The 24,613-nt window shown below is 50.7% G+C and overlaps 1 protein-coding gene and 1 non-coding gene across 6 annotated transcripts in view; both read left to right on the forward strand.

The window, feature by feature from the left end:
- The first annotated feature begins 641 nt into the window (after positions 1-641).
- On the forward strand, positions 642-713 carry TRNAE-UUC (transfer RNA glutamic acid (anticodon UUC)). The gene has a single exon. It is a non-coding gene; the product is annotated as a tRNA-Glu (tRNA).
- A 9,729-nt stretch (positions 714-10,442) lies between these two features.
- The window catches only part of CDK16 (cyclin dependent kinase 16), a 72,655-nt gene continuing 58,484 nt past the window's right edge, over positions 10,443-24,613 (forward strand). For 2 of the 5 annotated variants that reach the window (XM_077329411.1, XM_077329412.1), the window contains exon 1: positions 10,443-10,625. Coding sequence is in view for 3 of the 5 variants with exons in the window: in XM_077329408.1 (XP_077185523.1) it covers positions 13,917-13,924 (8 nt within the window). In the remaining 2 variants the exon portion in view is untranslated. Of the gene's footprint in view, positions 10,626-13,821; positions 13,925-24,613 lie in introns of those variants that run through there. The other 3 variants (XM_077329408.1, XM_077329407.1, XM_077329409.1) reach the window with 3 other exon arrangements.

Raw genomic sequence — 24,613 nt, forward strand, 5'->3', positions numbered from 1 at the left:
TGTCCTGGTTTGCCCTTTTAAGACCAGCAAGGTTTAATTCTGGGCATTATATACAGAGTACCTGAAGGTGTATGTGTGCATGGGAAGCTCACTCCTTGAATTACAAAACTAGAGTCCAATGACACCTTTAAGACCAACTCAGATTTATTCAAGGCGTGAGCTTTCGAGTGCATGCGCATGCATGCACTCGAAAGCTCACGCCTTGAATAAATCTGTGTTGGTCTTAAAGGTGCCATTGGATTCTAGTTTTGTTACACTACTTCAAACCAACAGGGCCACCCACTTGGATCTATCCTTGAATGAAGCTGGGTTGATCTTCAAGGTGCCCCAGGCCTCAAAATGTGGCCTCCTGGCTTCAGACCTACATGGCAAGGCCTGAAAGTAGCTAAAAACCTATTTCTCGGAAAGTTAGTGTTATAGTATTCAGACTTCCGTGGAAGCACCATTTCTTTAGGACCCGAAAGACAATGGCCCAAACTCAGCCCGATTTTGCTTTGAAATAAAATAGAATCCCCTCCCTTCCCAATTTAGCAGAAAATTAACGTTGTAATTCCACTATCGTCCGCTAGGTGATGTCTGTAAACTATTTGGGAGCTTTTCTCGTCTTGACCCTGGTGGCGAAAACCCAGTAAGCATGACTTTCCCATATGGTCTAGCGGTTAGGATTCCTGGTTTTCACCCAGGCGGCCCGGGTTCGACTCCCGGTATGGGAAAAGCTAATTTTTTTCCCTCCAACCTCGGAACTGGAGGTTTTAGGACATGATCTTGCATGAATGGAAACAGAGAGGAAGGTTCCGTGGTGTTTTCTTTATAAAATAGGAATCTTGCACGCGACAACTGCAGTTTGCCATAAAGTGTGTGTATCTGCTTCCTCCCTATATAATTTTAACTCACTATTTCAAAAACTATTTGGGTGGGCTAGCCCTGCTGGTCTGACGCAAGAGCTGGCATCTTTCAGACCCACAAAGTTTAATTCTGGGTCGAAGCTTTTATGGGAATGCACAATGCTTCCGGTTCCTGAGTATTAAACACGAATCGATATTTATTATTAATATTAATGAACAACAGGAAAACAGTCTTCGGGGAGCTGAAAAAGCCTCCCTGCACACACAAGCTTATACCCAACATAAAACTTTGGTGGTCTTAAAGGTGCCCCTGGTTCCAGCCAGGTAGATCTCTTCCTGCAGCACCTTAAAGACAAATTAATTTTATGGGCGATGGGCTAGTAAGGGGTAGTCAAGCTGCGGCCCTCCAGATGTCCATGGACTACAATTCCCAGGAGCCCCTGCCAGCGAATGCTGGCAGGGGCTCCTGGGAATTGTAGTCCATGGACATCTGGAGGGCCGCAGTTTGACTACCCTGCTAGTTAGTATAACACAGGCAATGGAAGCAAACCTGGCCAATCTTACATTCTTGGTTAGTTGGATTAGTTAGTTAATTATGTCCTCTTTATCTGGGTCGCCATCCATTTGATGGCCCTTTGGAAGAAAGTTGTGCCAATGTTCTCTTTTGGGTTTAGAAGGTTCAGAATGTTTCTAGTCCCTAGCAATGATCACAGCTTAAAGAGGAGGGTGTTTAGAATGAGCTTTGCCGGAGCGATCGGTCATATGAGGTCGGAATAAACCGGTCCTCTTTTCGCTTCTCGGAGTATGGTGACCCTAGTTGAACTCCAATATTTATGCAATGTGTTAAGCTGATTGGATTGATCTTCATGGAAGGCCGAACAAAGGTTTGAGTCCAGCCCCCCCCCCCCCCGAAGACCAACAAAAGTTTTATTCGAGATATTAGCTTCTGTGTACAGGCTGACTTCTTCAGAAAGCTGCCTCTGGACTCAAACTTTGCCCTGCTGCTTCAGGCCAACACGGCTACGTGACTTTGAGCCCATCGCCTGGCCTACCTCGCAAGGTTGTGGCCCCTGGGCGACACAGAGGGCTGGACTGCGTGGCCCATTGGCCTGATCCAACATGGCTTGCCTTCCGTTGTTAAGTGCTGAGCACCTTGGTAGGGTGTGGTGCCATGCAGCCCATGCATCCCCTTTCCCTCCATAGGAGAAGTGGAATAAATGTTTAAAATAAAGTAGCAATGTTGTCATCCTAGGGGGAATCTCCAGACCACGCCGGGAGGTTGGCAACCCGGCCAGAGCTATAACAGCGCGCCGCATCGTCCGGCCGGCTCTTAGGTTCGCGGCGCCGCCACCGCCCCCTAGCGGCCGGCCGGCGTCTCCTCGCGCAACCGACCGAGGCGTCGAGGAATCCGCTTGTGCCGCGCGCGGCGATCAAAGCCCTTCTGCGGCGTCCGGCTCGCTCTTCTCGCCTCCCGTTGACTGTTCAGCGGGAAAAAGGAGGTCGGAGCCGGCCCGACTGGCAGCAGCAGGAAGCGTCCCGCCGGGCATCCTTCGGGAGCGCCGGGGAACCAGCTGCCCAGCCGCTGCCAAGGTCGCCCAAGGCCGGGAGAGGGGCAGCGTTGGAGAGAGAAAGGCAAAGCATGCGCCTGGGTTGCCAACTGGCCCTGCCTCTTGCTTAGAGGCCGGAATGGGCAGGTGGAGGGTCTCCTGGGGTGCAGGTCGAGAGCACAAAGCCTCCATTCCAGGGGCCAAGCATTTTCCTCCAGTCCCGTTGGCAACCCCCTGTGCTGTTAAAAGCAGAAAGCGGGTAGATATATTTCCCCGGTATGTCTCCCTCTCTTCTCTTGTTTGTCTGCCTGTTCCTCATCCTTCCTCTGCTTCGCAGCTCTCTGGAAAGAGGATTTAAACCAAGCTGAATTGCATTTATTTATTTAATTCATTTGTCATCCCCTCCCATCTTTCTCCCCAATAGGGACCTGAGTCAGTCTCCTGTCCCCCATTTTACAGAATCATAGAAACCTAGAGTCGAAAGGATCACCAAAGGCCATCTAGTCCAACCCCCTGCTCAGTGCAGGATCAGCCTAGGCAGGGTTGGCCAAACTGTGGCTCTCCAAACGTCCATGGACTACAATTCCCATGAGTCCCTGCTACCCTTAGGTTTAACTAGTCTAATCTGTTTGTATGGGGGGGGATCTGGGCCAATTACAGACTTTGATGGGAACCCTCAGCGGTATATAAGTTCGGGTGGTGGGCTGCTGGTTCAGTTGTGCACGATCAATAAAGAGCTGATGTTTTGGCACATGGGTGATGCCATGCTTTAGTGCAGGGGTAGTCAACCTGAGGTCCTCCAGATGTCCATGGACTACAATTCCCATGAGCCCCTGCCAGCAAACCCCCGCCTTCGTGAACCCACTCTTCAACCCTTGCCAACTTCTTAGCAGCCTGGCTTCCTGCGTAGCTCGAATTGCATTCATGTGGCTCTTTATGCTCATCTCGATAACTTGGAAAACATCTCCATCTGATCTGGGCATGTCCGGCTGTTGTTAAAGTCAGTGCGGGGTAGCAGTTCAGTGCGTTGGACTCGTAATCTGGGAGAACCAGGTTCAAATCCCGACCTTGCCATGGGATCTCCCACTCTTTTGGCCTAGCCAACCTCTCAAGATTGTTGTGAATGTAAAAAAGAGGAGGAGAATGAGGTCAGCTGCCCTGGGTCCCTATTGAGGAGAAAGGCCGGGTATAAATGAATTAATTTTTTTAAGGCGTGAGAGCAGGCCAGGCCTGCTTTCGGGGGTCAGTTGGACACCCATCCCACAAAAAACAGAACAGCCTCCTTTAGGGAAATCCAGAGACGCAGGCAATTTTCTCCCTGCGGTGCCTCGGCATGCGCCCACGGCCAGATCTCCCCCACCTTGTAATTTTATGGCAGGGCTGGCGCTTGTCAGCGCGATGCGCATAACCCTGACAGGCTCACGCTCGAGTGCACCAAACCGTTTCTGACAGGGGAATGTCCAAGCTGGCAGCTGCCAAGAGGGGAACAGGATTCTCCGGCTGCTCTGGGCTGGAAAACATAAAGAAAATCAGACGGTTGTTTAATTGGAGGGGGCAAGGGGGGGCGTGGGGAGGAGAGGGAAAGCCGCCTTTGCTCACAAACGTGGTTTTGAGGGCCTGGGAACATCATGTTCAGCGGAATGGGATTCCGGGCCTTTTCAGCTCCATTGTCCGGAGTCTGTGCACAGGACGTCTTTCTCCATGTCATGTCTAGGCCAGCCTGAATAGCTTGTTTTGGGGTGGTGAAGAGGTTAGGGTAGGACGCCAGCTTCCAGGGGATCCCCTGGAATCCATGGGGATCCCCTGGAATTATAGCTCATCTCCAGTCTAAAGAGAATCAGTTCCCCTGGAGAAAAGGGCTGCGTGGGAGGGTGGATTCCGTAGCATTGTGCCCCACTGACGTCCCTCCCCCTCCCCTTCCTTGACCCCCTGTTTCCCGATCTGGACCTGGAAACCCCCTGTCCTTGTTCCAGATTATCTCTTGGGGCGATGTTAATTTGTTGACGCGCTCTTAACGCATTGTGTAGTTATTGTAGCAGGATCTTTGAAGGAAGAAGCTTTTCTTTGAGGGTCACTTGGCACTGTTTATATTGGTTCCTGGCTGAGACTGATTATGCCAGGCGAGGGCCTATGTTCTAAGAACGTTCTGTTCTGTTTGGGTGAAAGTGGCTTGGATTCACGGTGTAACTCAGACACGGAGGCTTTGCTGGGTGACCTTGGACCGGTCAAGCACTCTCTGCTCGGCTGACCTCACGTTGGGGAGAATAAGCCGCTAACATTTAAAAAAAATCAACTACCTGGAGATTTCCCATTCTTCGATGCAAATAAGAACATAAGGGAAGCCATGTTTGCTCAGGCCAATGGCCCATCCAGTCCAACACTCTGTGTCACACAGTGGCCCAAACCCAGGGGCCATCAGGAGGTCAGCCAGCAGCTTTAAGAACATAAGGGAAGCCATGTTTGCTCAGGCCAATGGCCCATCCAGTCCAACACTCTGTGTCACCCAGTGGCCAAAACCCAGGGGCCATCAGGAGGTCCACCAGCGGCTTTAAGAACATAAGGGAAGCCATGTTTGCTCAGGCCAATGGCCCATCTAGTCCAACACTCTGGGTCACCCAGTGGCCAAAACCCAGGAGCCATCAGGAGGTCCACCAGCGGCTTTAAGAACATAAGGGAAGCCATGTTTGCTCAGGCCAATGGCTCAACCAGTCCAACACTCTGTGTCACCCAGTGGCCAAAACCCAGGGGCCATCAGGAGGTCCACCAGCGGCTTTAAGAACATAAGGGAAGCCATGCTGGATCAGGCCAAGGGCCCCTCCAGTCCAACACTCTTTCACACAGTGGCCAAAACCCAGGGGCCATCAGGAGGCCCACCAGTGGAGCCAGTACCAAGAATACAGAGCAATAGTGCCCTGGACAGAGGGTTCCAGTCCACCTCACACGGTACTTAGAAGAGAGATCTCCAAGCAAGACTCTGCGGAGGAAACCCGTGGCCGACCAACCCTGATTCTCACGTAGCTTTGGAAGACCCTTGTTGGGGTGGCCATGAGTTGGCTGCAACTTTATGGCGCTTTATACATGCACTCTTTATACGTGACCTCAGCATACTTTGGAGAAACTGGAAGTGCCCTTCTGGATCGGGGCCTGCTTTAGAAACATAGGAGGCCTCAAAGAATTTCCCCTGGCCTTCTGGTCCATAGATTCGACTAAGGTCCTTAGTGCCCTACATAGTATATGTAAATATAAATATAAATAAAATATAAATATAAATAGTTCACATATATCACTGTACGTAAAGGAGCCAACTGTATATTGAGCATATCTGTTCCTGCGTTTTATGGCCGCTGCTCTCTCTGTCTATTTATTCACCAAAGGCAGCGATGCTGAAACACATTAGCATGGATGCACACTCGGATTCTAACGGGGCTAGCTTTCAAGCCTCGGGTTTTTAATTTTGATAAATATTAATATTCAGTTTTACAACCCGTTTTGCCCTACAGAGGCCTGAGCACATTTCCCTTATTTTGACCCTTTTGGGGGTGGGTTCTTGACTCGGGTCAGGGTATTTTCTCCTTTTCGTGGTGGGTTTTATACATGCAGACGCCTTTTCCATAAACCTGCCTGCTGGGAGGCAGGAAGAAGGGCAGCTACGAGGCCTACTGGTCTCCCCGATGCCTGGCTAGAAGCTTTCTGTGCCTGGCCTGGACTCCGTGAGCACCCTAGACGTGGTCGGCATGTGCTAGCTGCGGTGCGGGGTCACGATGCTGAAGGAGCCTTTTTTTTAAAACACCCGGCTGGTGCTGCGCTATTCACAGCTGAGAATCTTGGCACGGGATCCATTCGCGAGAACTCGTTAGCAGGAAAAGAGACATGCTCAGCCGTTTATTTCTCCGCTCCTGCTTGCAGCGTTCAGGGCTGTGTTGGAATCCGGGCCGAATTAGGTCACTTTGTCAGGGCTTGGAGTTGACGGGCTGCCAAAACGAAAGAAAAGCATCCTTTGTCCGTGGCCGTTACCTGCTGGAGAAATCCCTGGAGATTTGGGGGTGGATTTGGGGTTCGGTGCCGTAGAGCAGCCTTTCTCCACTTTTATGCCTTTGAGAACCTCCTGAAAACACCCTTTGAGAAACCCCAGAAGTGGCGCCATCTTGCAGAATATGGTTGGGAAGCATGGATGTATACATGCCCACCCGGGCCCCCTCCCCTTCCCACCCCCTCCAGGACCACTATTGGCCCTTTGGAGGAGGAGGGGGGGAGGCAGGTCGACATGGCCATGTATGGTCATATCGCCCGATGTTTACCAAATGTTTACCAAATTAAAAACAATTAAAATTAATTAATTCCCACCCATTTGGGAAACCTTTCTAGGGCCATCAAGAAACCCCAGGATTTCACAAATCCCTGATCGAGAAAGCTTGCCCTAGAGCAGGGGTAGTCAAACTGCGGCCCTCCAGATGCCCATGGACTACAATTCCCATGAGCCCCTGCCAGCAAATGCTGGCAGGGGCTCATGGGAATTGTAGTCCATGGACATCTGGAGGGCTGCAGTTTGACTACCCCTGCCCTAGAGTCTACCGTGCAAAGCATCCATTTCCTCCAGGGGAACAGATCTCTGTGTTTTGTCCTTGGAAAGATCCCGTGGAGAAGAGAACTGGGGACTTTACACTGGTGTCTTTGGGAAAAAAAAGAGAGAATTATTTATAATGCCATTAGAGGCAGAGGAATGAGAGAGGAGTAGCAGCCATCTGGCACAGGTGGCAAGAGTTCAAAAGCGAAAACCAAAACAGTCCCTTTCCCCAAGTCTGCTGGTTTCCTCCTTATCTCCTGATTTACATATTTCTAGGAAGATGGATCCAGGTGGGCAGCCGTGTAGGTCTGAAGCAGCAGAGCAAATGTTATGTTTTTCTAGGAGGTCTGCTAAGCAGGGATAAAACTGTTGTTCGTAAAGGTGCCCCTGGGTTCTCCATTTGGTAAGCAGGAATGCAGTTTACAGGATTGAACTGGAACTCTCTCCTTACAAGAACAAATGTTGAGTATGGTGGCACCTTTAAGACAAACAAAATTTATCCATTTGTAAACTTTCCTGTGTACACTTTATGGCTCTGAAGAAGAAGAAGAAGTTGGTTCTTATATGCCGCTTTCTCTACCCGAAGGAGTCTCAAAGCGGTTTACAGTCGCCTTGCCTTCCCCTTCCTCTCCCCACAAGAGACACCCTGTGGGGTGGGTGAGGCTGAGAGAGCCCTGAAATCACTGCTCGGTCAGAACAGTTTTATCAGTGCCGTGGCGAGCCCAAGGTCACCCAGCTGGTTGCATGTGGGGGGAGCGGGGAATCGAACCTGGCATGCCAGATTAGAAGTCCACACTCCTAACCACTGCACCAAATTGAAGTAGTTGTTTTTTTTTACATCCCAGCTTTTCACTATCTGAATGAGACCCAAAGTGGTTTACCATTGCCTTTTCTTCCTCTCCCCACAACAGACACCCTGGGAGGGAGGGAGGTGAGGCTGGGAGTGCTCTGACAGAACTGCTCTGCAAGAACAGCTCTAGCCCAAGACTGTGACTAGCCCAAGGTCACCCAGCTGGCTGCACTACATGTGGAGGAGTGGGGAATTGAACCCGTCTCGCTGGATTAGAGGAGGCCACCCTCAACCATTACACCAAGGTGCCATTGGGTCCCAATTTTGTTCTACTTCAGACCAAGAGGGCTACCTACTTGAATGTTATCAGTACAAATTTTACTAAACCAAAATTTACCTTCTCCCAGATATTACAGGGTTGCCATCTACAAAGCCGCTATTTAACAGGTGATATAGTCATTGTTAAGGCTGCAGCCCCAAGAACCCTTTCCCGGAAGTAAGTCTCATTGAATACAATGGGGATAATTCCAAGTAGAGCTGCTTTGGATCACTCCCTAGGTCACTTTAGGCTAATTGTTTTCCCTCTTCCTCAAGTTGATGGCCTTCAACAGGGGACGTGACACCAAAGGCCTGCCTTACAAGGTGGTTGTAAGGAAGAGAGGGCCGATGTAGGCAAACCTTAAAGCGCTGTGCAAATAAAGAAAATTTTTTTGCATGTCCGGTAATGGCTGATGGTGCTGTGGGATGAGACTTCACCCTCCAGAATTCCACATTTCAGAAATTCAGCAGGTTTGTGAGATCTAGCTTCCAGCCTGCACATCAGCAACCCTGGTCAAAGAATAAATGTCAGGTTACTAGTTCTTTTCTTTTTCGAGGGTGCATCTTTTGTGTGTGTCCATCCTCTGTTATATGGCTTAAACAAATCGCTTAGTATTGTTCTGATACGGATAAGGATGTGAGTGTCCTTGCATAGTGCAGGGGGTTGGACTAGATGACCCATGAGGCCCTTTCCAACTCTATGATTCTATGTTGTCCTTTAAAAACAAGGAAGACTAGGAATATTCCTAGTTAGTGGCCACTATCCCAGTTTAAAGAGCAGGGGCATTTAAAAACGAGATTTGTCAAGTGGTCAGTTGTTAGAAGTAGGCATGTCCTCTTTTTTGTTTTCTAAAATATGGTAAACTCAGTTATTTTGTAAAAGTGTCCTGGAAACAATATTTTTAAATAGGTTGCAAAGCGGGCTTTGAAAATCAAGGAATGCAAAAAGAGAAAGAAACATTTCGTTTTGTCCATGTCTTGATTCAGAAGCAAAGTACAGAAACCACATGTGGCTCTCATCTCGTGGCGGAAGTAAAAAAAAAAAAAAGAACAGGAAGAATCTACCTGAGTCAGGTATTCAAGGACTACAGACATGGGGGGGGGGCGTAGTTAATCCTCCCCCTGTTTTTGAGACTTTGGTCGGAGCCAAAGATCGGCGTCTATAAGAGCCAAACCATTGTCAACCATCACAGAGGGGGACACGCACATGCATCTTATTCTTATCCCTTTAAACATCCATGTTTCTTTTACTGTCATAATTTGACAAAAGGCCTTAGTCTGTAAAAAAAAAAAAAACCTAGCAATGATCTTAAAAAAAAAAGTCACTCCCCCCCCGTTTGATCCGTGGTATCGTCCTATACCCCTTGGTTCAGTCCGGTGGGTCAAACCATTACAACTCCAGTAGAGGAGGCAAACAGCGAACCTCTTCCTCGTCAGTTAATTCTTCACAAATCGATGGCTTGCGACGACCGGAGTGTGTTTTCATGGACGCAGCTCCATTTTTAAAATTTAGCGCCGTCGTTTGGATTAAATCCCTAAATTCTGTTTATTTGACATTAATGGTATCGCCCTCCATTCTTCTCCTGACAGGCTTGGGAGAGACCATTTGGGATACCGGGGGACAGCGGCGACCGAGGCGCCCGCCCGCTCCCCAAAAGCCATCTCTCGGTCTTGTGGAAGGCGCAGAAGCGCCACGTTGACGGAGGTTTCGGCCGCATTGCCCGAACCTTCGCCTGACGAGACGAATCCCCTGACACGCACCCCCCTCCTCCGCCAAATCAAAATGGTATCGCCTAATCCAGGCATGGCCCGAGCGCGCGTCTGGCGGTAGTTAAGAAGGACGCCTCGTTAACCCGAGGAAGGGGGGGCGGAGAGCCGGAGTGGAATGTACCATCACAGTTACTGGGGGAGGACAACCGTCCCCCTTCACACGGCTTCCCGGACGTCGGGCCCGATACCTTCCCTATTTCAAAAGACTCCTATACAGTTAACTTCGGCTTAAAAGCGGGCGAGGGAGTCCGCTGTCTCAAAAGCGGGGGACGGAGTTCCCGGCCTCATGAAGGGCTCTCCCCCCCCGTTTCCGAAAATGGGAACGCCGGGGTGCTACCAAGTGCAACGAGTGAGGCCCTTGACGAGTGCCTCCCCGACTAATAAAGCTGCGTCTTTGCGAGCAGCGGAGGAATGTTCTCCTCCCCTCAGCCCTTCTCCTCAGTGTCGTTCTTACTCGTCCAATGAGACAATTTGGGGGGGAAAACCCCGGTTGCTGGAGGCCCCCGTTTCCCGCCTCCCCCCTCGCCGCGCGTCGAATGGTCCGCCCCGAGGGGAGGGGAGAGCGAAGCCCTGCCCGGAGGCCGGCCTTGGCCAGTCGCAGGGTGGGAGGCGGCCAGGTCGGGGGGGCCGGGGCTGCGCAGCTGGGAGGGCGGAGCCGAACGCGCCCGGGGCTCGGGGTGGGAGGGCGCCTGGCCATGGGCGGCTGAGGGGAGCCGCGTCCAGAGGCGGCCCGTGCGGGCGGCCATGGCCGAGGATTACTGGGACTCGCCATAGCAGAAGCCGCCGCCAAGGTAGGGAGAGACGCCCCTCCTTTCGCCGGGGGGGGGGAGGCGAGAGGAAGAGACGGGGCCCGCGGCGACCTTTGACCCCGGCTGCTGCCCCCGTGGGGGGGTCGCCTCTGGGGCGGGCGGCGTGACCCTGCAGGAGCAGCGGCGCTCGGACCACTCCGCCCCTCTCCCCTGGTCGCCTGCCGCGCCGGGTTCACGATGGGGTGGCTCTTCCGCACGGGGGATCCGAGGCTGATCCGCGCCCATCCCGAGCTTTCCTCCGAGGGAGGCGCGTGAGCTGGGGCAGCCTCGGGATCCAGGCGTTAACTCGCCTTCCCCCGGTTTGCAGGCAGCGTGTTTCCAGGCTGGGCTGCTGCACACTTTGCACGGGGCGGAAAAGGGAGGGGGTCGCGGCCAGGACCCCGGGGATCGGGGCCTCCCCGTGGGGATAAAGGCTAGAGGGTTGCCCTGGAGGGTGCCCACCCTTTCCCTCCCCACCCGGCCCTGGTTCACCGGCTTTGACCTGCGAAGGACCTTTTTCCGATCCTGCCTTGGCCCCGTAGCAGAATCCCGTTTGGCGTGGCCCTGTCCGTGCCTGAGGGGGGGAGTGCTGCCAGGACCCCTCCAGTGGGCCTACGTATGGTTGAGTGCTTTTGACTGGCAGGACTGCCCCTTTTCGGTCTTGCCACAAACCTGCACGAGGAGGTGGGCTCCTTCTCTTTGGAGTTGGGGTGGGTGTGTGCATCCATTGGCTTTCCCTCTGCCCCCTTCTTTAGCCCCTCTTCGCAGGTAAGTGGCAACGTCGGCCCTAGATTTAAGAGAGATTCTCTGGGTGGGTGTCCAGTGACAACTGCATCTTTCAATTGGGGGGGGGGAGTTTGCCCAGCTCTTCTCTCTGTCACTCCCATCCCTTGGGAAAGGGGAGCGGGCAGAAGGTACAACGTGGCTCTAGGGTGCCCTCTGAGGGGTTGGGGGGCACCTCGGGTTAGCTGCGGGTGGGAAAAGAGGCCAAGCCGGCGGAGAAGCCGCAGTCAGCCTCCGTAGGGGATTTTTGCTGTCTCTGTTCAGGAATTCCAGCTGCTCTCCTCTCCCACCCTATGGGGGAAGGGAGCGTATGGGTGCACCTTCTGTCTCTTCTTCCTTCCCCCCCCCCTCCCAATGCTATCACCTGCCTCCTGGCCAGCCGGATGATGTAATGGGGGGGATCTTCCGCCCTCCCCTGTCACACAACGCTGCATCTGTGCGCCACTGAGAATGCACCGGTAGGCAAACGGCTCTGTCAATGGTGCTGAGAGGTTGGCACGGGTTCAGGGCTGCCTCCTGGGGATTGGCTTCCGAGCAGCTGTGAGCAGGGGTCGCCCCTCCAGGGGTTTGGTGCAGAGCCCTGCCGGGACTGGGTGGGATTGAGGGGGGGGGAGGCAGGACCTTCTCCCTCTCATCTTCAGCATACCTAACCCAAAGTTCCCAGCTCTGGTGCTTGACTCAGCCTCCGCGCCTGAATTCTTGTCCTCATTTGCCTGCCAAACCTCTGCCAGTCCCTCCTGGTGGGGTGTGTGTGTGTTAACGTGGGGCCAAAAAAATATGGTCCTCGGATTTGACCTCAGATGGCACCTTTCTTTGCCGCCCCGGGTCCTTTCTGCCAGCTCTTGGCACTCTGGGAAGTTGGCATCAGTGCCAGGGCGCTGCAGAGAAAGTGGCATTAACATCTCAGTGGGGGGGGGGGGGGAGGAAGGAAGGATTTGGCTACAGTCAATGTTGGTTTCTGTTTTTCCTGCTCCCTGTGTTTGTGTGTGTGTGTTTGTATGTTTTTTGTGTGTTTTAACACACGATTGGACTTCTTGGAACTCAAGTCACTGAAGAAGGTTTTATTACCATGGTATAAAAGCCACTTTTATCTGGCTTTAGGGATCAGATTCCTCTCCGACCTCGGAATGCTGTGACTTGTCCCAGCACCAAAACTGCCTTAAGTGGAGTCGGGCCCCAAACTCACTTAGTACTGCCCTGGGCCCCAAAGTGAGGATCACCCCTTCCTTTCTTCAGCTCAGCGGTGTCCCAAAAGCCAATCCCTGCAGTCAGGGAGTGGGTGAACTCCAAATCTGTGCTCGTGCCTCAAGACCAGGGTGCTCCAAATCAGGGGTAGTCGACCTGTGGTCCTCCAGATGTCCATGGACTACAATTCTCATGAGCCCCTGCCATCTGGAGGACCACAGGTTGACTACCCCTGCTCCAAATAACTTGGAGCAAGTAAGCCAAGTTGCATGTCTTAGAGGAAGGGGCATGAAGAGAAGGGTATGCATAGAACGGTTATTTTGATAGTACTTTTTGGAAGTCAGGGTGCTTTCATGGTTCCTGTGTCGCTTATGTGCCTTGTCATGTCGAGTACGTTGAAAGATGGTTGATTGCTTCCTCAAGGAGGCAGCTAAGGCTGGATTTTCAGTACCAAAAAAACCCTAATTTGTTGGCTGGTGATGTTCTCCCACATTACTTGCTTCGATGTGCAAAGGGCTTTACGGCAGGGGTAGTCGACCTGTGGTCCTCCAGATGTCAATGGACTACAATTCCCATGAGCCCCTGCCAGCGTTTTGCTGGCAGGGGCTCATGGGAATTGTAGTCCATGGACATCTGGAGGACCACAGGTCGACTACCCCTGCTTTACGGTGTTTCTCACTGGCTTTTGCTGTAATCATGCGAGAAACTGTACTTCCTGGGGACCTGAAAAAAAACAAATTGGTGCACGTAGGGAACGAATCTTTAATTTTTGTGAAACCCCAACGTGTTTTGCGTCAAGCTTCTTCAGAGGGTATCCCTAGGTGGGCTGCCGTGAGAGGCACAAGCAATCGCAGAGTGGCTGCATTTTATGTTTGCAAGACTTGTGCCATGTGTCCTTCTATTATGGGGTGGCTGTTTCTCTGCAGCTACGGAGGCGATGCTTCCTGCAGTCTTTCGGAGCACCTCCTTTTTCGAGATGTAGGCCGTCTAGGGTTGGCAGTCTGCTGCAGGGAGAGTGCCCGTGGGCGTCAAGAAGTGCTTTGGTGGGCACCGAGATGTCCACCAACCAACCAGGCTGGGAATTCGGGCTCTGGATCATATCCCGTTTTTCGGTCACTTGCCCTGGGCTGTCTCTTTAAGGGCTTTTTGAATCCTCATTCAGAGCTAGTAATTCTTACGCTCCACGGTAACAAACGTGGAGCGACTGTGCTTAGGTGCAGAAATGCAGAATCCTGCCAGGCACTCCAAATTCCATGTTCTTCTTTAGAATATCCATCAGTGGGAGGAACCAGAGCTTATTCTCGACGTGTATTGATTGCGGCTATCATGGAAAGGTAAGGTCGGCTTCGGCTGATGTCCTATCTGCAACTATTTAGGAGACAGACTCGTCAAAGGAATTGGAGTTCTGCTTCCGACAGAGCTAGAAGGAGGGTGTAATCCATACTGCGTAGCTCCCCTTGGGGGACGCCGGTTCTCAACTTCCATCGTTTCGGTTCCGGTGCTTAAGAAGGGGCTGGGTTGTAAAGAGCGAACGGAGCATTCCAGACCCGTGCATGTGCAGAACGGAGAATCCTGATGATTTTGACTTGCATTTTTTCAGTTTTGAAAGGGAGGAATCAAGTTCCTCGTTCCTGTGTCTGGAAAGATTGCTTTGAATTGTGTCTGGACAGTGAGTGCCCTGGTCTGAGTGGCCCTGGTTAGCTTGGTCTCATCAGAGCCTGGAAGCTAAGCAGGGTCAGCCCTGGTTAATACCTGGATGGGAGACCACCAAGGAAAGTCCACCTTGCTACTCAGATGCAAGCAATGGCAAGCCAACCCTGTTCTTCTCTTGCCTTTAAAACTTTATGGGGTTGTCTTAAGTCAGCTGTGGCTTGACTTGATGGTCCCGTCTATCTTTGACGCCTGGTGAAATGTTAGAGAAATGAATGGCTCGGTAGGCTTGTGTGGAGTCGGGGTTTGCGATTCCGTATAGCTTCCCCTGGATTAACAGAATCCGGCTTCAGTTCTGTTAAATAAGCAGAACACAGGCAGAATGGCTAAATTTCCATAACATATGGTGGCTTCAGCTTTTCTTGGCATGGGTTTTCGGGACACCTTGGTGTGCGGGTTTGATAATATTTTTAGCACAAACAGCTCTCATTATAATGGGATCTTTGTTTTGTGAACCCTGGCTGGCTCTCCGCTGGCAGCTAGGACCCCACAGGAGCCTCCTTGCTGTTTAATGTGTGTGTGTGCGCGTGTGTGTGTACAGGGGGGGGCAGCAGCGGGGCATGGCATTGCACTGGGCACAGAACTGGCTGTTCCGACTTCACCTCCGGCCTTTCCACCCCTGTGTTTTCTCGGAAGGGAATGAAATTTTCAAAAAGACCGACATTATTTTGGCATGAGCTTTCTTGAATCATAAATCACTTCTTCCACCGGGCATCCTTGCGGGGAAGATTACTAAGGGGGGGAGAGTGTGGAACGGAGGCAGGGAGGCATGGTGTGGATTCTGCCCTGAGTTTCCCAAATGTAAATTCTCTGTGTAAAGGGGGGGAAAGGGAGGAGCCGAAGTGGAAAGGTTAGGGAGAATCCTGTCCCAAATAAAAAACAGTAATTTATTTATTTATTTGTTTGGCGCAGGGTGGTTGACATTATTATTATTATTATTATTATTATTATTATTATTATTATTATTATTATTATTATTATTATTATTATTATTATTACATTCTTTATCCGCCACTCCCAAGCAGGCTTGTGGCGGGTTACAGATGTCCAGCTAAAACCCCCATTGAAACCCCATTAAAATGGACAGAAAAATACCAATATTGTAAACCAACAGTCCAACAACATGGCAGAGAACCCCCTACCCCTACCTCTAGAGGTAGGGTAATCAAAATTGGAGATTGACACCAGCACCCCCTCCCCCCGTCAATCTTCCCCCACTGCCGCAGCCTCAACCGTAGACCTGGCGGAAGAGCTCCGTTTTGCATGAAACAAGAACGATACAGGTAACTCCATTTGTAATATTGTGATGATAACAGTATCATTAACATTAAAGTAGAATAATAATAATAATAATAGTTTGTTCTTATATGCTGCTTTTCTCTACCCGAAGGAGTTTCAAAGCAGCTTATATTCCTCTCCCCACAACAGACACCCTGTGAGGTGGGTGAGGCTGAGAGAGCCCTGAGATTACTGGAGAAGAAGAAGAGTTGGTTCTTATATGCCATTTTTCTCTACCCGAAGGAGGCTCAAAGCGGCTTTCAGTCTCCTTCCCTTTCCTCTCCCCACAACAGACACCCTGTGAGGTGGGTGAGGCTGAGAGAGCCCTGAGATTACTGAAGAAGAAGAGTTGGTTCTTATATGCCGCTTTTCTCTACCCGAAGGAGGCTCAAAGCGGCTTTCAGTCTCCTTCCCTTTCCTCTCCCCACAACAGACACCCTGTGAGGTGGGTGAGGCTGAGAGAGCCCTGAGAATACTGGAGAAGAAGAGTTGGTTCTTATATGCCGCTTTTCTCTACCCGAAGGAGTCTCAAAGCAGCTTATATTCCTCTCCCCACAACAGACACCCTGTGAGGTGGGTGAGGCTGAGAGAGCCCTGAGATTACTGCTCGGTCAGAACAGCTTTATTAGCCGCTGCCTAGAATCCTAGAATCCTAGAGTTGGAAGGGGCCAGACAGGCCATCTAGTCCAACCCCCTGCTCAACGCAGGATTAGCCTAAAACGTCCTGGCGAAGTATCTGTCCAGCCACGGCTTAGAATCATAGAGTGGGAAGGGGCCAGACAGGCATTGCAGCAAATTCAGGGAGCTTCCTTTAACACAGCCTGAAGATTGTAACACAGCCTTACAGGGGAGGGGGCCATGGCTCAGTGGTAGAACATCGGCTTTGCACGCAGAAGGTCCCAGGTTCAATCCCTGTAGTCGAAAGGACCTAGTTAGTGTGGTGGGGAGTGTCTTCGAGTCACAGCTGACTGGCGATGGGTTTTCAAGTCAAGAGATGTTCAGAGGTGGCTAGCTACAGGCTGCTTCTGCATAAAAACCGGGAGAGCTGCTGCAAGTATGAGAAGACAGTTCTCATTCCGCTGGGGAGTTCCAGCGTAACCCTGGGGTTCCCTGGTTGGAAATCCTTGCTCTGTATCCTCAAGGGCAGAGGGTGGTCAAGCTACGGCTCTTCGGATGTCTATGGACTGCAATTCCCATGAGCCCCTGCCAGTTAGTTTGGGAACCCATCTGGAGAGCCACCTCTGCCCAAGCTGGCAGGGGCTCATGGAAATTGCAGTCCATGGACATCTGGAGAGCCACCTCTGCTCAAACTGTCAGGGACTCATGGGAATTGCAGTCCATGGACATCTGGAGAGCCACCTCTGCTCAAACTGTCAGGGACTCATGGGAATTGCAGTCCATGGACATCTGGAGAGCCACCTCTGCTCAAACTGTCAGGGACTCATGGGAATTGCAGTCCATGGACATCTGGAGAGCCACCTCTGCTCAAACTGTCAGGGACTCATGGGAATTGCAGTCCATGGACATCTGGAGAGCCACCTCTGCTCAAACTGTCAGGGACTCATGGGAATTGCAGTCCATGGACATCTGGAGAGCTTGTTGTTGTTATGTGCGAAGTCGTGTCCGACCCATCGCGACCCCATGGACAACGATCCTCCAGGCCTTCCTGTCCTCTACCATTCCCCGGAGTCCACTTAAGTTTGCACCTACTGCTTCAGTGACTCCATCCAGCCACCTCATTCTCTGTCGTCCCCTTCTTCTTTTGCCCTCGATCGCTCCCAGCATTAGGCTCTTCTCCCAGGAAAATAAAATCTGTCACTATCTCCATTTCTTCCCCATCTATTTGCCAGGAATTGAGAGGGCCGGATGCCATGATCTTTGTTTTCTTGATGTTGAGTTTCAAGCCAACTTTTGCACTCTCCTCCTTCACCCGCATCAACAGGCTCTTTAGTTCCTCTTCACTTTCTGCCATTAGAGTGGTATCATCTGCATATCTGAGGTTGTTGATATTTCTCCCTGCAATCTTGATCCCAATTTGTGACTCCTCTAATCCCGCATTTCTCATGATGTGCTCTGCATACAAGTTAAATAGGCAAGGCGACAGTATACAGCCTTGCCGAACTCCTTTCTCAATTCTGAACCAGTCAGTGATTCCATGTTCAGTTCTCACTGTTGCTTCTTGACCTGCATATAAATTTCTCAAGAGACAAATAAGATGCTCTGGTATTCCCATCTCTTTAAGAACTTGCCACAATTTGTTGTGCTCCACACAATCAAAGGCTTTAGCATAGTCAATGAAGCAGAAGTAGACGTTCTTCTGGTACTCCCTAGCTTTCTCCATGATCCAGCGTATGTTGGCAATTTGATCTCTAGTTCCTCTGCCTCTTCGAAATCCTGCCTGTACTTCTGGAAGTTCTCGGTCCACATATTGCTGGAGCCTAGCTTGTAGGATTTTGAGCATAACTTTGCTAGCATGAGAAATTAGTGCAATGGTGCGGTAGTTTGAACATTCTTTGGCATTGCCCTTCTTTGGGATTGGAATGTAAACTGACCTTTTCCAATCCTGTGGCCATTGTTGAGTTTTCCAAATTTGCTGGCATATTGAGTGTAGCACTTTTACTGCATCGGCCTTTAAGATTTTGAATAGTTCAACTGGAATGCTGTCACCACCACTAGCTTTATTGTTGCTCTGGAGAGCTACCTCTGCTCAAACTGTCAGGGACTCATGGGAATTGCAGTCCATGGACATCTGGAGAGCCACCTTTGCTCAAACTGTCAGGGACTCATGGGAATTGCAGTCCATGGACATCTGGAGAGCTACCTCTGCTCAAACTGTCAGGGACTCATGGGAATTGCAGTCCATGGACATCTGGAGAGCCACCTTTGCTCAAACTGTCAGGGACTCATGGGAATTGCAGTCCATGGACATCTGGAGAGCCACCTCTGCTCAAACTGTCAGGGACTCATGGGAATTGCAGTCCATGGACATCTGGAGAGCCACCTCTGCCCAAGCTGGCAGGGGCTCATGGGAATTGCAGTCCATGGACATCTGGAGAGCCACCTTTGCTCAAGGGCCATTCTGCTCAGAGGGGGACTCAGTAACCTAGATGGGCATCTGGCCTCTTATTGATCTGCTTAATGCCTGTTCAGTCTCGGTAGGGTATGGCAACCGTGCCGAAGGAAAAGGACTTCCAGTTCCACAGCACATGCTCTCTGCGGCATAGCCAGGGCGTTGCGCACAACGGCCGAACACGGATATAGGATTGAAGCATGGAATGTTAATCTCATTCTCCCCCCCCCCCACCCGCGCAGAAGAAATGTCTTCTCATGGGGGAGGGGGGAGCCTTAAAACAACAACACAGCCTTAAAACTTGGCAGGAGAGCCAAGGGCCGAGTAAAATCGCAAGCTGCCCACGGCGCTTCAGGGTCAGGCGCTGGGCACCGCTCAAGGACGCCGAAGTGCAAATGCAGGCTGTAGCCCGACACTGTTGCCCCCTCTCAGCTCTCCTTGTCCAGCCCCCCCCTCTGCTTAATGGCATTGGCTGGGTGCCATTTTCAGATGGCGAGGGATGCCTCCCTGGGGATGCCCCCCCCCCGTCTTGCCAGTTGCGGTTCTGAGACTCTCTCCCACTGGAGACTTGCCAGCCTCACTCCTTTGCAAAGCCTTATCTGTTCCGGCTGGCTTGCAGGGGGAATTAGGCTGAAGCCACGGAGCAGGGCCCAATCGCACCTCCCAAAATGCATTTGTCCTGAGCCGGTGGGTTAGGCCGCTGATCCCTCTCTGGTTTGATGCAGGGTCTTTCCCACATCCTAATTTTTGCAGCATAATTGGAGGGGGGAGGAAGGTGAAGAATGAAATTGAGAAAAGGGGGGGGAAGAAAGAGGGAGGAGCAGTGGAATTTGCAAGGGAAGAGAAGCCCACGTTTCTTATTACTAAATGTTCTTTATTTCGAACAGTTATCGGCTGCCTTTCTGCCTTGCGGAACTTGCCGTCAATAAAGCCATTATGAAAACACACAAGACAGCACAATTTAAAATCTCGGGTCCTGTGCAAGTGTAAGGTTCCGTCCAGTTGGAAGCGGCTTAGGGCCGACCCAGCAAGGGCCTTTCAAGGCAAGGGAAAAGCAAAGGTGGCTTGCCCTTGCATTCCTCTGCAGAGGGTTCCTTCACCAGCCTCTCCTCCAGGGACTGCTCTGCTTAGCTTCTGAAGTTTGACAGGATGAGGCTCCACCATGCTGCCCTCCCTCCCGAGATCTCATTTAGGACTTTGCCAATAAACACGCACTAAACTAGTCCTAAATAAAACCGTCTCCAACTTCCACCTGCAGATTGAAAGGGAGGGGACCGGGTGCACCTCTCCGGGGAGGTCGTTCCGTAGTTGTGGGGCTGCCACCGAAAGGGCCCTGCCTCGTGTGCCTATCGGATGAGATTTTTTCATTGGAGAGGGAGTCTGGAAGGCATCTCCCTGTAGTCTTGATTCTTGGGCAGGAAGGTAATGGCACAGTCTTGGAACGATGCGGAGAGACAGCTGCACCGTCCCTTGTAGGCTGGGAATCCTGCTCAGCTCTGCTTTCAAGGTCCAGCCTGCTTTTTATCCCATGTGCTTCTGTTGTTTTGAGGACTAGAAACTTTGTTTTTTTAAAAAAAGTAGCAACTTTCCCTTCTCCAGATGGTGCAAAAAAGGCTGGTTGGATTGCTAGTCCAGAAAATAAGAAAAAACTCCGGCCAATCGGCTGAACTTGATTCTCCTGATTTTTATTTGTATTTTGTCATTCATTTAAATGTTCACAACTTGAGATTCCCTTATAGGGAAATATTGATGTTTTCAAATAATATAAAGTACGAACCAAACAATAGCCCACCCAAACGGGTTCTGGATAAACTCTATGATTCTATTTCCCATTTTCATATAGTTTAAGGTGACCAGATTTTAATATTGGTAAAGCGGGACACCATTGACTGGGGGGGGGGGTCTTGATTAAGATTTGGTCTATATGGAGCAACAAAAAGTTTCATAGAACGCACAGAACACAAAAATACTATTGTAATATACATTTTTTAATTTCAAGGTAAGTCCAATTTGCCAGGTGTCCCCAGATGTCCCTCCAAAATGGGACAATCTGGTCACCTTAATATAGTTTGATATAGTTTCATATATTATTTGAAAGCATCAATGTTTCCCTATAAGGGAATCTCAAGTTGTGAACATTTAAAAGAACAACAAAATACTAATAACAATGAGGAGAATCAAGTTCAGCCAATTGGCCGGAGTTTTTTCTTATTTTCTTCTCCAGAGGCTGGGTTCTTCCTGGCATATCGCTGTGTGCAGAACCCTTAGTTGCACAACAAAACTGTGTCAAACAAGCAACGGAGAAGGAAGGAAAAAGCTGTCTGTCCATTTTGGGAGAGTCCTGTCCACTGCTGCCTCTTCCCAAATCTGTTTGCACCTTGCTGGTGCAGGCGATTTCCTGTGGCAGTTTATTTTAAGGCATTTCAATGCTGCTTGTCCACCCAGCTCAGGGAGCAAATAACAGAACATTGGAAGCCTTAAAACTCAAAGTATATATGCAGTATTTCAAACAATAAAAACATAGAAAGACGCAAGCACGCACAACAACAACACAGCAAGGGGGGAGGGCTAATAATAGTTGCTGGGGGTTTGCCAAACAAGACCCAAGAGTCTTTCCCCACTTGGTAGAAAAGACTTTCTCAATCAGGGTTTTCGTGAAGCCCTGAGGATTCTTGATGTCCCCACGGTGGCTTTCCAAACAGACAGGAGTTAGTCAATTTTTTAAAATATTTTTTTAAGTTTAACATTTATTGGGTGATAGAACCATGTAGGGTCATGCCAACCTGCCCCTCCCTCCCAAAATGGCCAATGATGGGCCTGGAGGGGGTGGGAAGGGGAGGGGCCCCTGGTGGGCGTGTCCACAGCTCTGCTTCCCAGCCATATTCTGCACGATCGCGCCCCTTCTGGGGTTTCTCAAAGCCTGAAGGACGCTTCAGGGGTTTCTCAACAATTAAAAAAGTTGAGAAAGGCTGTGCTAGAAAAAGAGCTGGGTTTTTTAATAGCCTTTTCACTACCCAAAGGAGTCCCAAAGTGAAACACCCTTTCCTCTCCCCACAACAGACACCTTATGACAGGGGTAGTCAACCTGTGGTCCTCCAGATGTCCATGGACTATAACTCCCATGAGCCCCTGCCAGCATTTGCTGAGTTGTAGTTCATGGACTGAGAAGGAAGGACTCCCTGGAGAAGAGCCTAATGCTGGGAGCGATCGAGGGCAAAAGAAGAAGGGGACGACAGAGAATGAGGTGGCTGGATGGAGTCACTGAAGCAGTAGGTGCAAACTTAAATGGACTCCGGGGAATGGGAGAGGACAGGAAGGCCTGGAGGATCATTGTCCATGGGGTCGCGATGGGTCGGACACGACTTCGCACATAACAACAAAGTTCATGGACATCTGGAGAGCTGCAGTTTGGCCACCCCCTGGGCCTAACAGGTCCCTGTGGAGTGTCAACAAGCCACAGAGTTGCTCATTTGGGGAGAAGATGGGTGTACAGAAGAAGCAGAGAGGGTGGATTGTCGTTCAGTGTGGTTCACTTGAAGGAGGGCCTAGAATAGAGGGGCAGAGGCTGGTGTTTCTCCGGGGAAACGGCATTCAGCCTGTGGAGGAATGAACTCCACCCATCCGAGGGAATCCTGCCATTGTTCAGATGATCTCTTAATCCAGGGTGAAACCCAGGAATGCGGGCCAAACGCACCTAACGCTGGAGGGAACGCCGGCTTCGGATTGGCTCTCTTCTCTCAAGGGCAAGCCTTGTTTCTTTTCCAGAACAAGGTTTTAGGCCGAAGTCTAAGCTTTTGTGTGCATGCCCACTTCCTCAGCTGCAGTGAGACACAACCTCCTCAACCATCGCACATGCAGGGGCCAGTTACCAGAAAGGGCCAGTTAAGACTCAATAAGAAGAAGTAATTAGGCCAGGGGTAGTCAAACTGCGGCCCTCCAGATGTCCATGGACTACAATTCCCAGAAGCCCCTGCCAGCGAATGCTGGCAGGGGTTTCTGGGAATTGTAGTCCATGGACATCTGGAGGGCCGCAGTTTGACTGCCCCTGAACTAGGCGATTCTATCTACTGGACTTCGTTCTACCGCCTGAATATTTCTTTTTCCGTCAGCCGCTGCAAGAAAGTGGGGGTGGTTTTATATTTCCATACAACTGACATTTGTGTCCGCTATGTTTAATGTTTTAAAATATATATATATAAAAACCTTTTTAGAGGGGCTGTCACATTCAGGGTCTTCTTCCTTTTAGAATAAATATGGTACCTTCCGGATATGCTCCCAGTAGAATTAAAGCCCCTCGGAGAGTAGAGTGGGGTAGAGGTTCGAGCAGGGATTTCCAACCAGGTCTGTGGACCCCTGGCGTTCCACGGGGGCTCCAGGCGGGGGTCCACAGCTTCCCCCAATGCCTAAATGGACTAGGTCATTAGCTAGGGAACTGGCTCAGTGGGTGTAAAAGTGGGGGGCGGAGTCAGTTGTGGCCTGTTATGGGGTATCTGGGCTGTCTTCTCTGCTCCTGCCCTTCTCTCTGGCCATTAAAGGTAAAGGTCTCCCCTGTGCAAGCACCAAGTCATGTCTGACCCTTGGGGTGACGCCCTCTAGCGTTTTCATGGCAGACTCAGTACGGGGTGGTTTGCCAGTGCCTTCCCCAGTCATGACCGTTTACCCCCCAGCAAGCTGGGTACTCATTTTACCGACCTTGGAAGGATGGAAGGCTGAGTCAACCTTGAGCCGGCTGCTGGGATCACACTCCCAGCCTCATGGGCAGAGCTTCAGACTGCATGTCTGCTGCCTTACCACTCTGCGCCACAAGAGGCTCTCCTGGCCTCCATTAGGCTGTAGCAGTTGTAAAGATGGGGAGAGGGAGTGAAAGGAGGGCAGAGGGTATGTGTGATGTCACCTCTGGGGTGGGGCGGGGCAGGGAGGTGTGGCCAGCTGACACAACTTCCAGGAGTGTCTTTGAAATTTGTTTCAGGGGTTCCTCCATGGTCAAAAAGTCTGAAAAAGGCTGGGTTACAGTTTCTGGCTAGGATTGGGGAGAGACAGGTTCAAATCCCAACTCTCATAGAAGCTCACTGGGTGACCTAGCGCCTATCATGCCCTCCCAGGCTAGCCCACCTCACAGGGTGGTTGTGAGGATAAACTGGAGGAGAACAGTGTCTGGGGAGAATGTCTCAGTTGGAGTTCTTTTTTTTTCTTTGCAAGGGTAGTAATGTGTTGTCTTTTTTAGGGGGAGAACCACCCTGTAGCTCCCCCCCACCCCCTGCAATGTTGTCCCCAAGTGGCATCCTGCATTCTACCTACAGGAAAGAATGGGAGGCATTCATGTATATAGGAAGCGGCCGAGGCAGGTTGCAGCTTGGTGAGGACAAGTCTTCCCTGTGGCGATCCAGTAAGATGGGAGTGAGACCCATTTGTTTTTTTTTCCCAACCGTTGTGCCAATTTGCGCCCTGTTTTGTTTTCTCCCATAAAACTACTGAGTGGAAGGACTGAGAACCAAGCCCATCCCCATGCCGTTGAGCCATGAGTTCGAGTCTCTGAATACGTTGGAATGTTGCTGAGTATCTTTTTTGGGTGGCACAATAAAACCAGAGTCCAGCGGCACCTTTAAGACCAACAAAGATGTATTCAGGGCGTGAGCTTTCGAGGACAAGCACCCTTCGTCAGACTAAGAACTGACCATCATGACAGTGGGAATATATTAAAAAAATTTAATCCTGTTACATTAGTAAACTGTGTCACAGCATCCAAACATAGCCACATGAGAACTCCCTGCTAAACCAGCCAATCAAACCCCTCGAACCCATTTGTAGTTCACAAAGACGTATCAGAAATAAAACTGTCAAAGCCAGTGATTTTCTTGGGTGGGTGGGAGTGAGAAGCCAGCAACTCACAGAAGCAAAATAGAATCTTATTAGTTGTCATCTGTAGATCTGGGCGCTGTTGGAGAGTTGGCTGAGTTCTTTTAGA

Source organism: Paroedura picta, chromosome 3 (genome assembly GCF_049243985.1).
Source record: "Paroedura picta isolate Pp20150507F chromosome 3, Ppicta_v3.0, whole genome shotgun sequence".
In the NCBI taxonomy this organism is placed as follows: Eukaryota; Metazoa; Chordata; class Lepidosauria; order Squamata; family Gekkonidae; genus Paroedura; species Paroedura picta.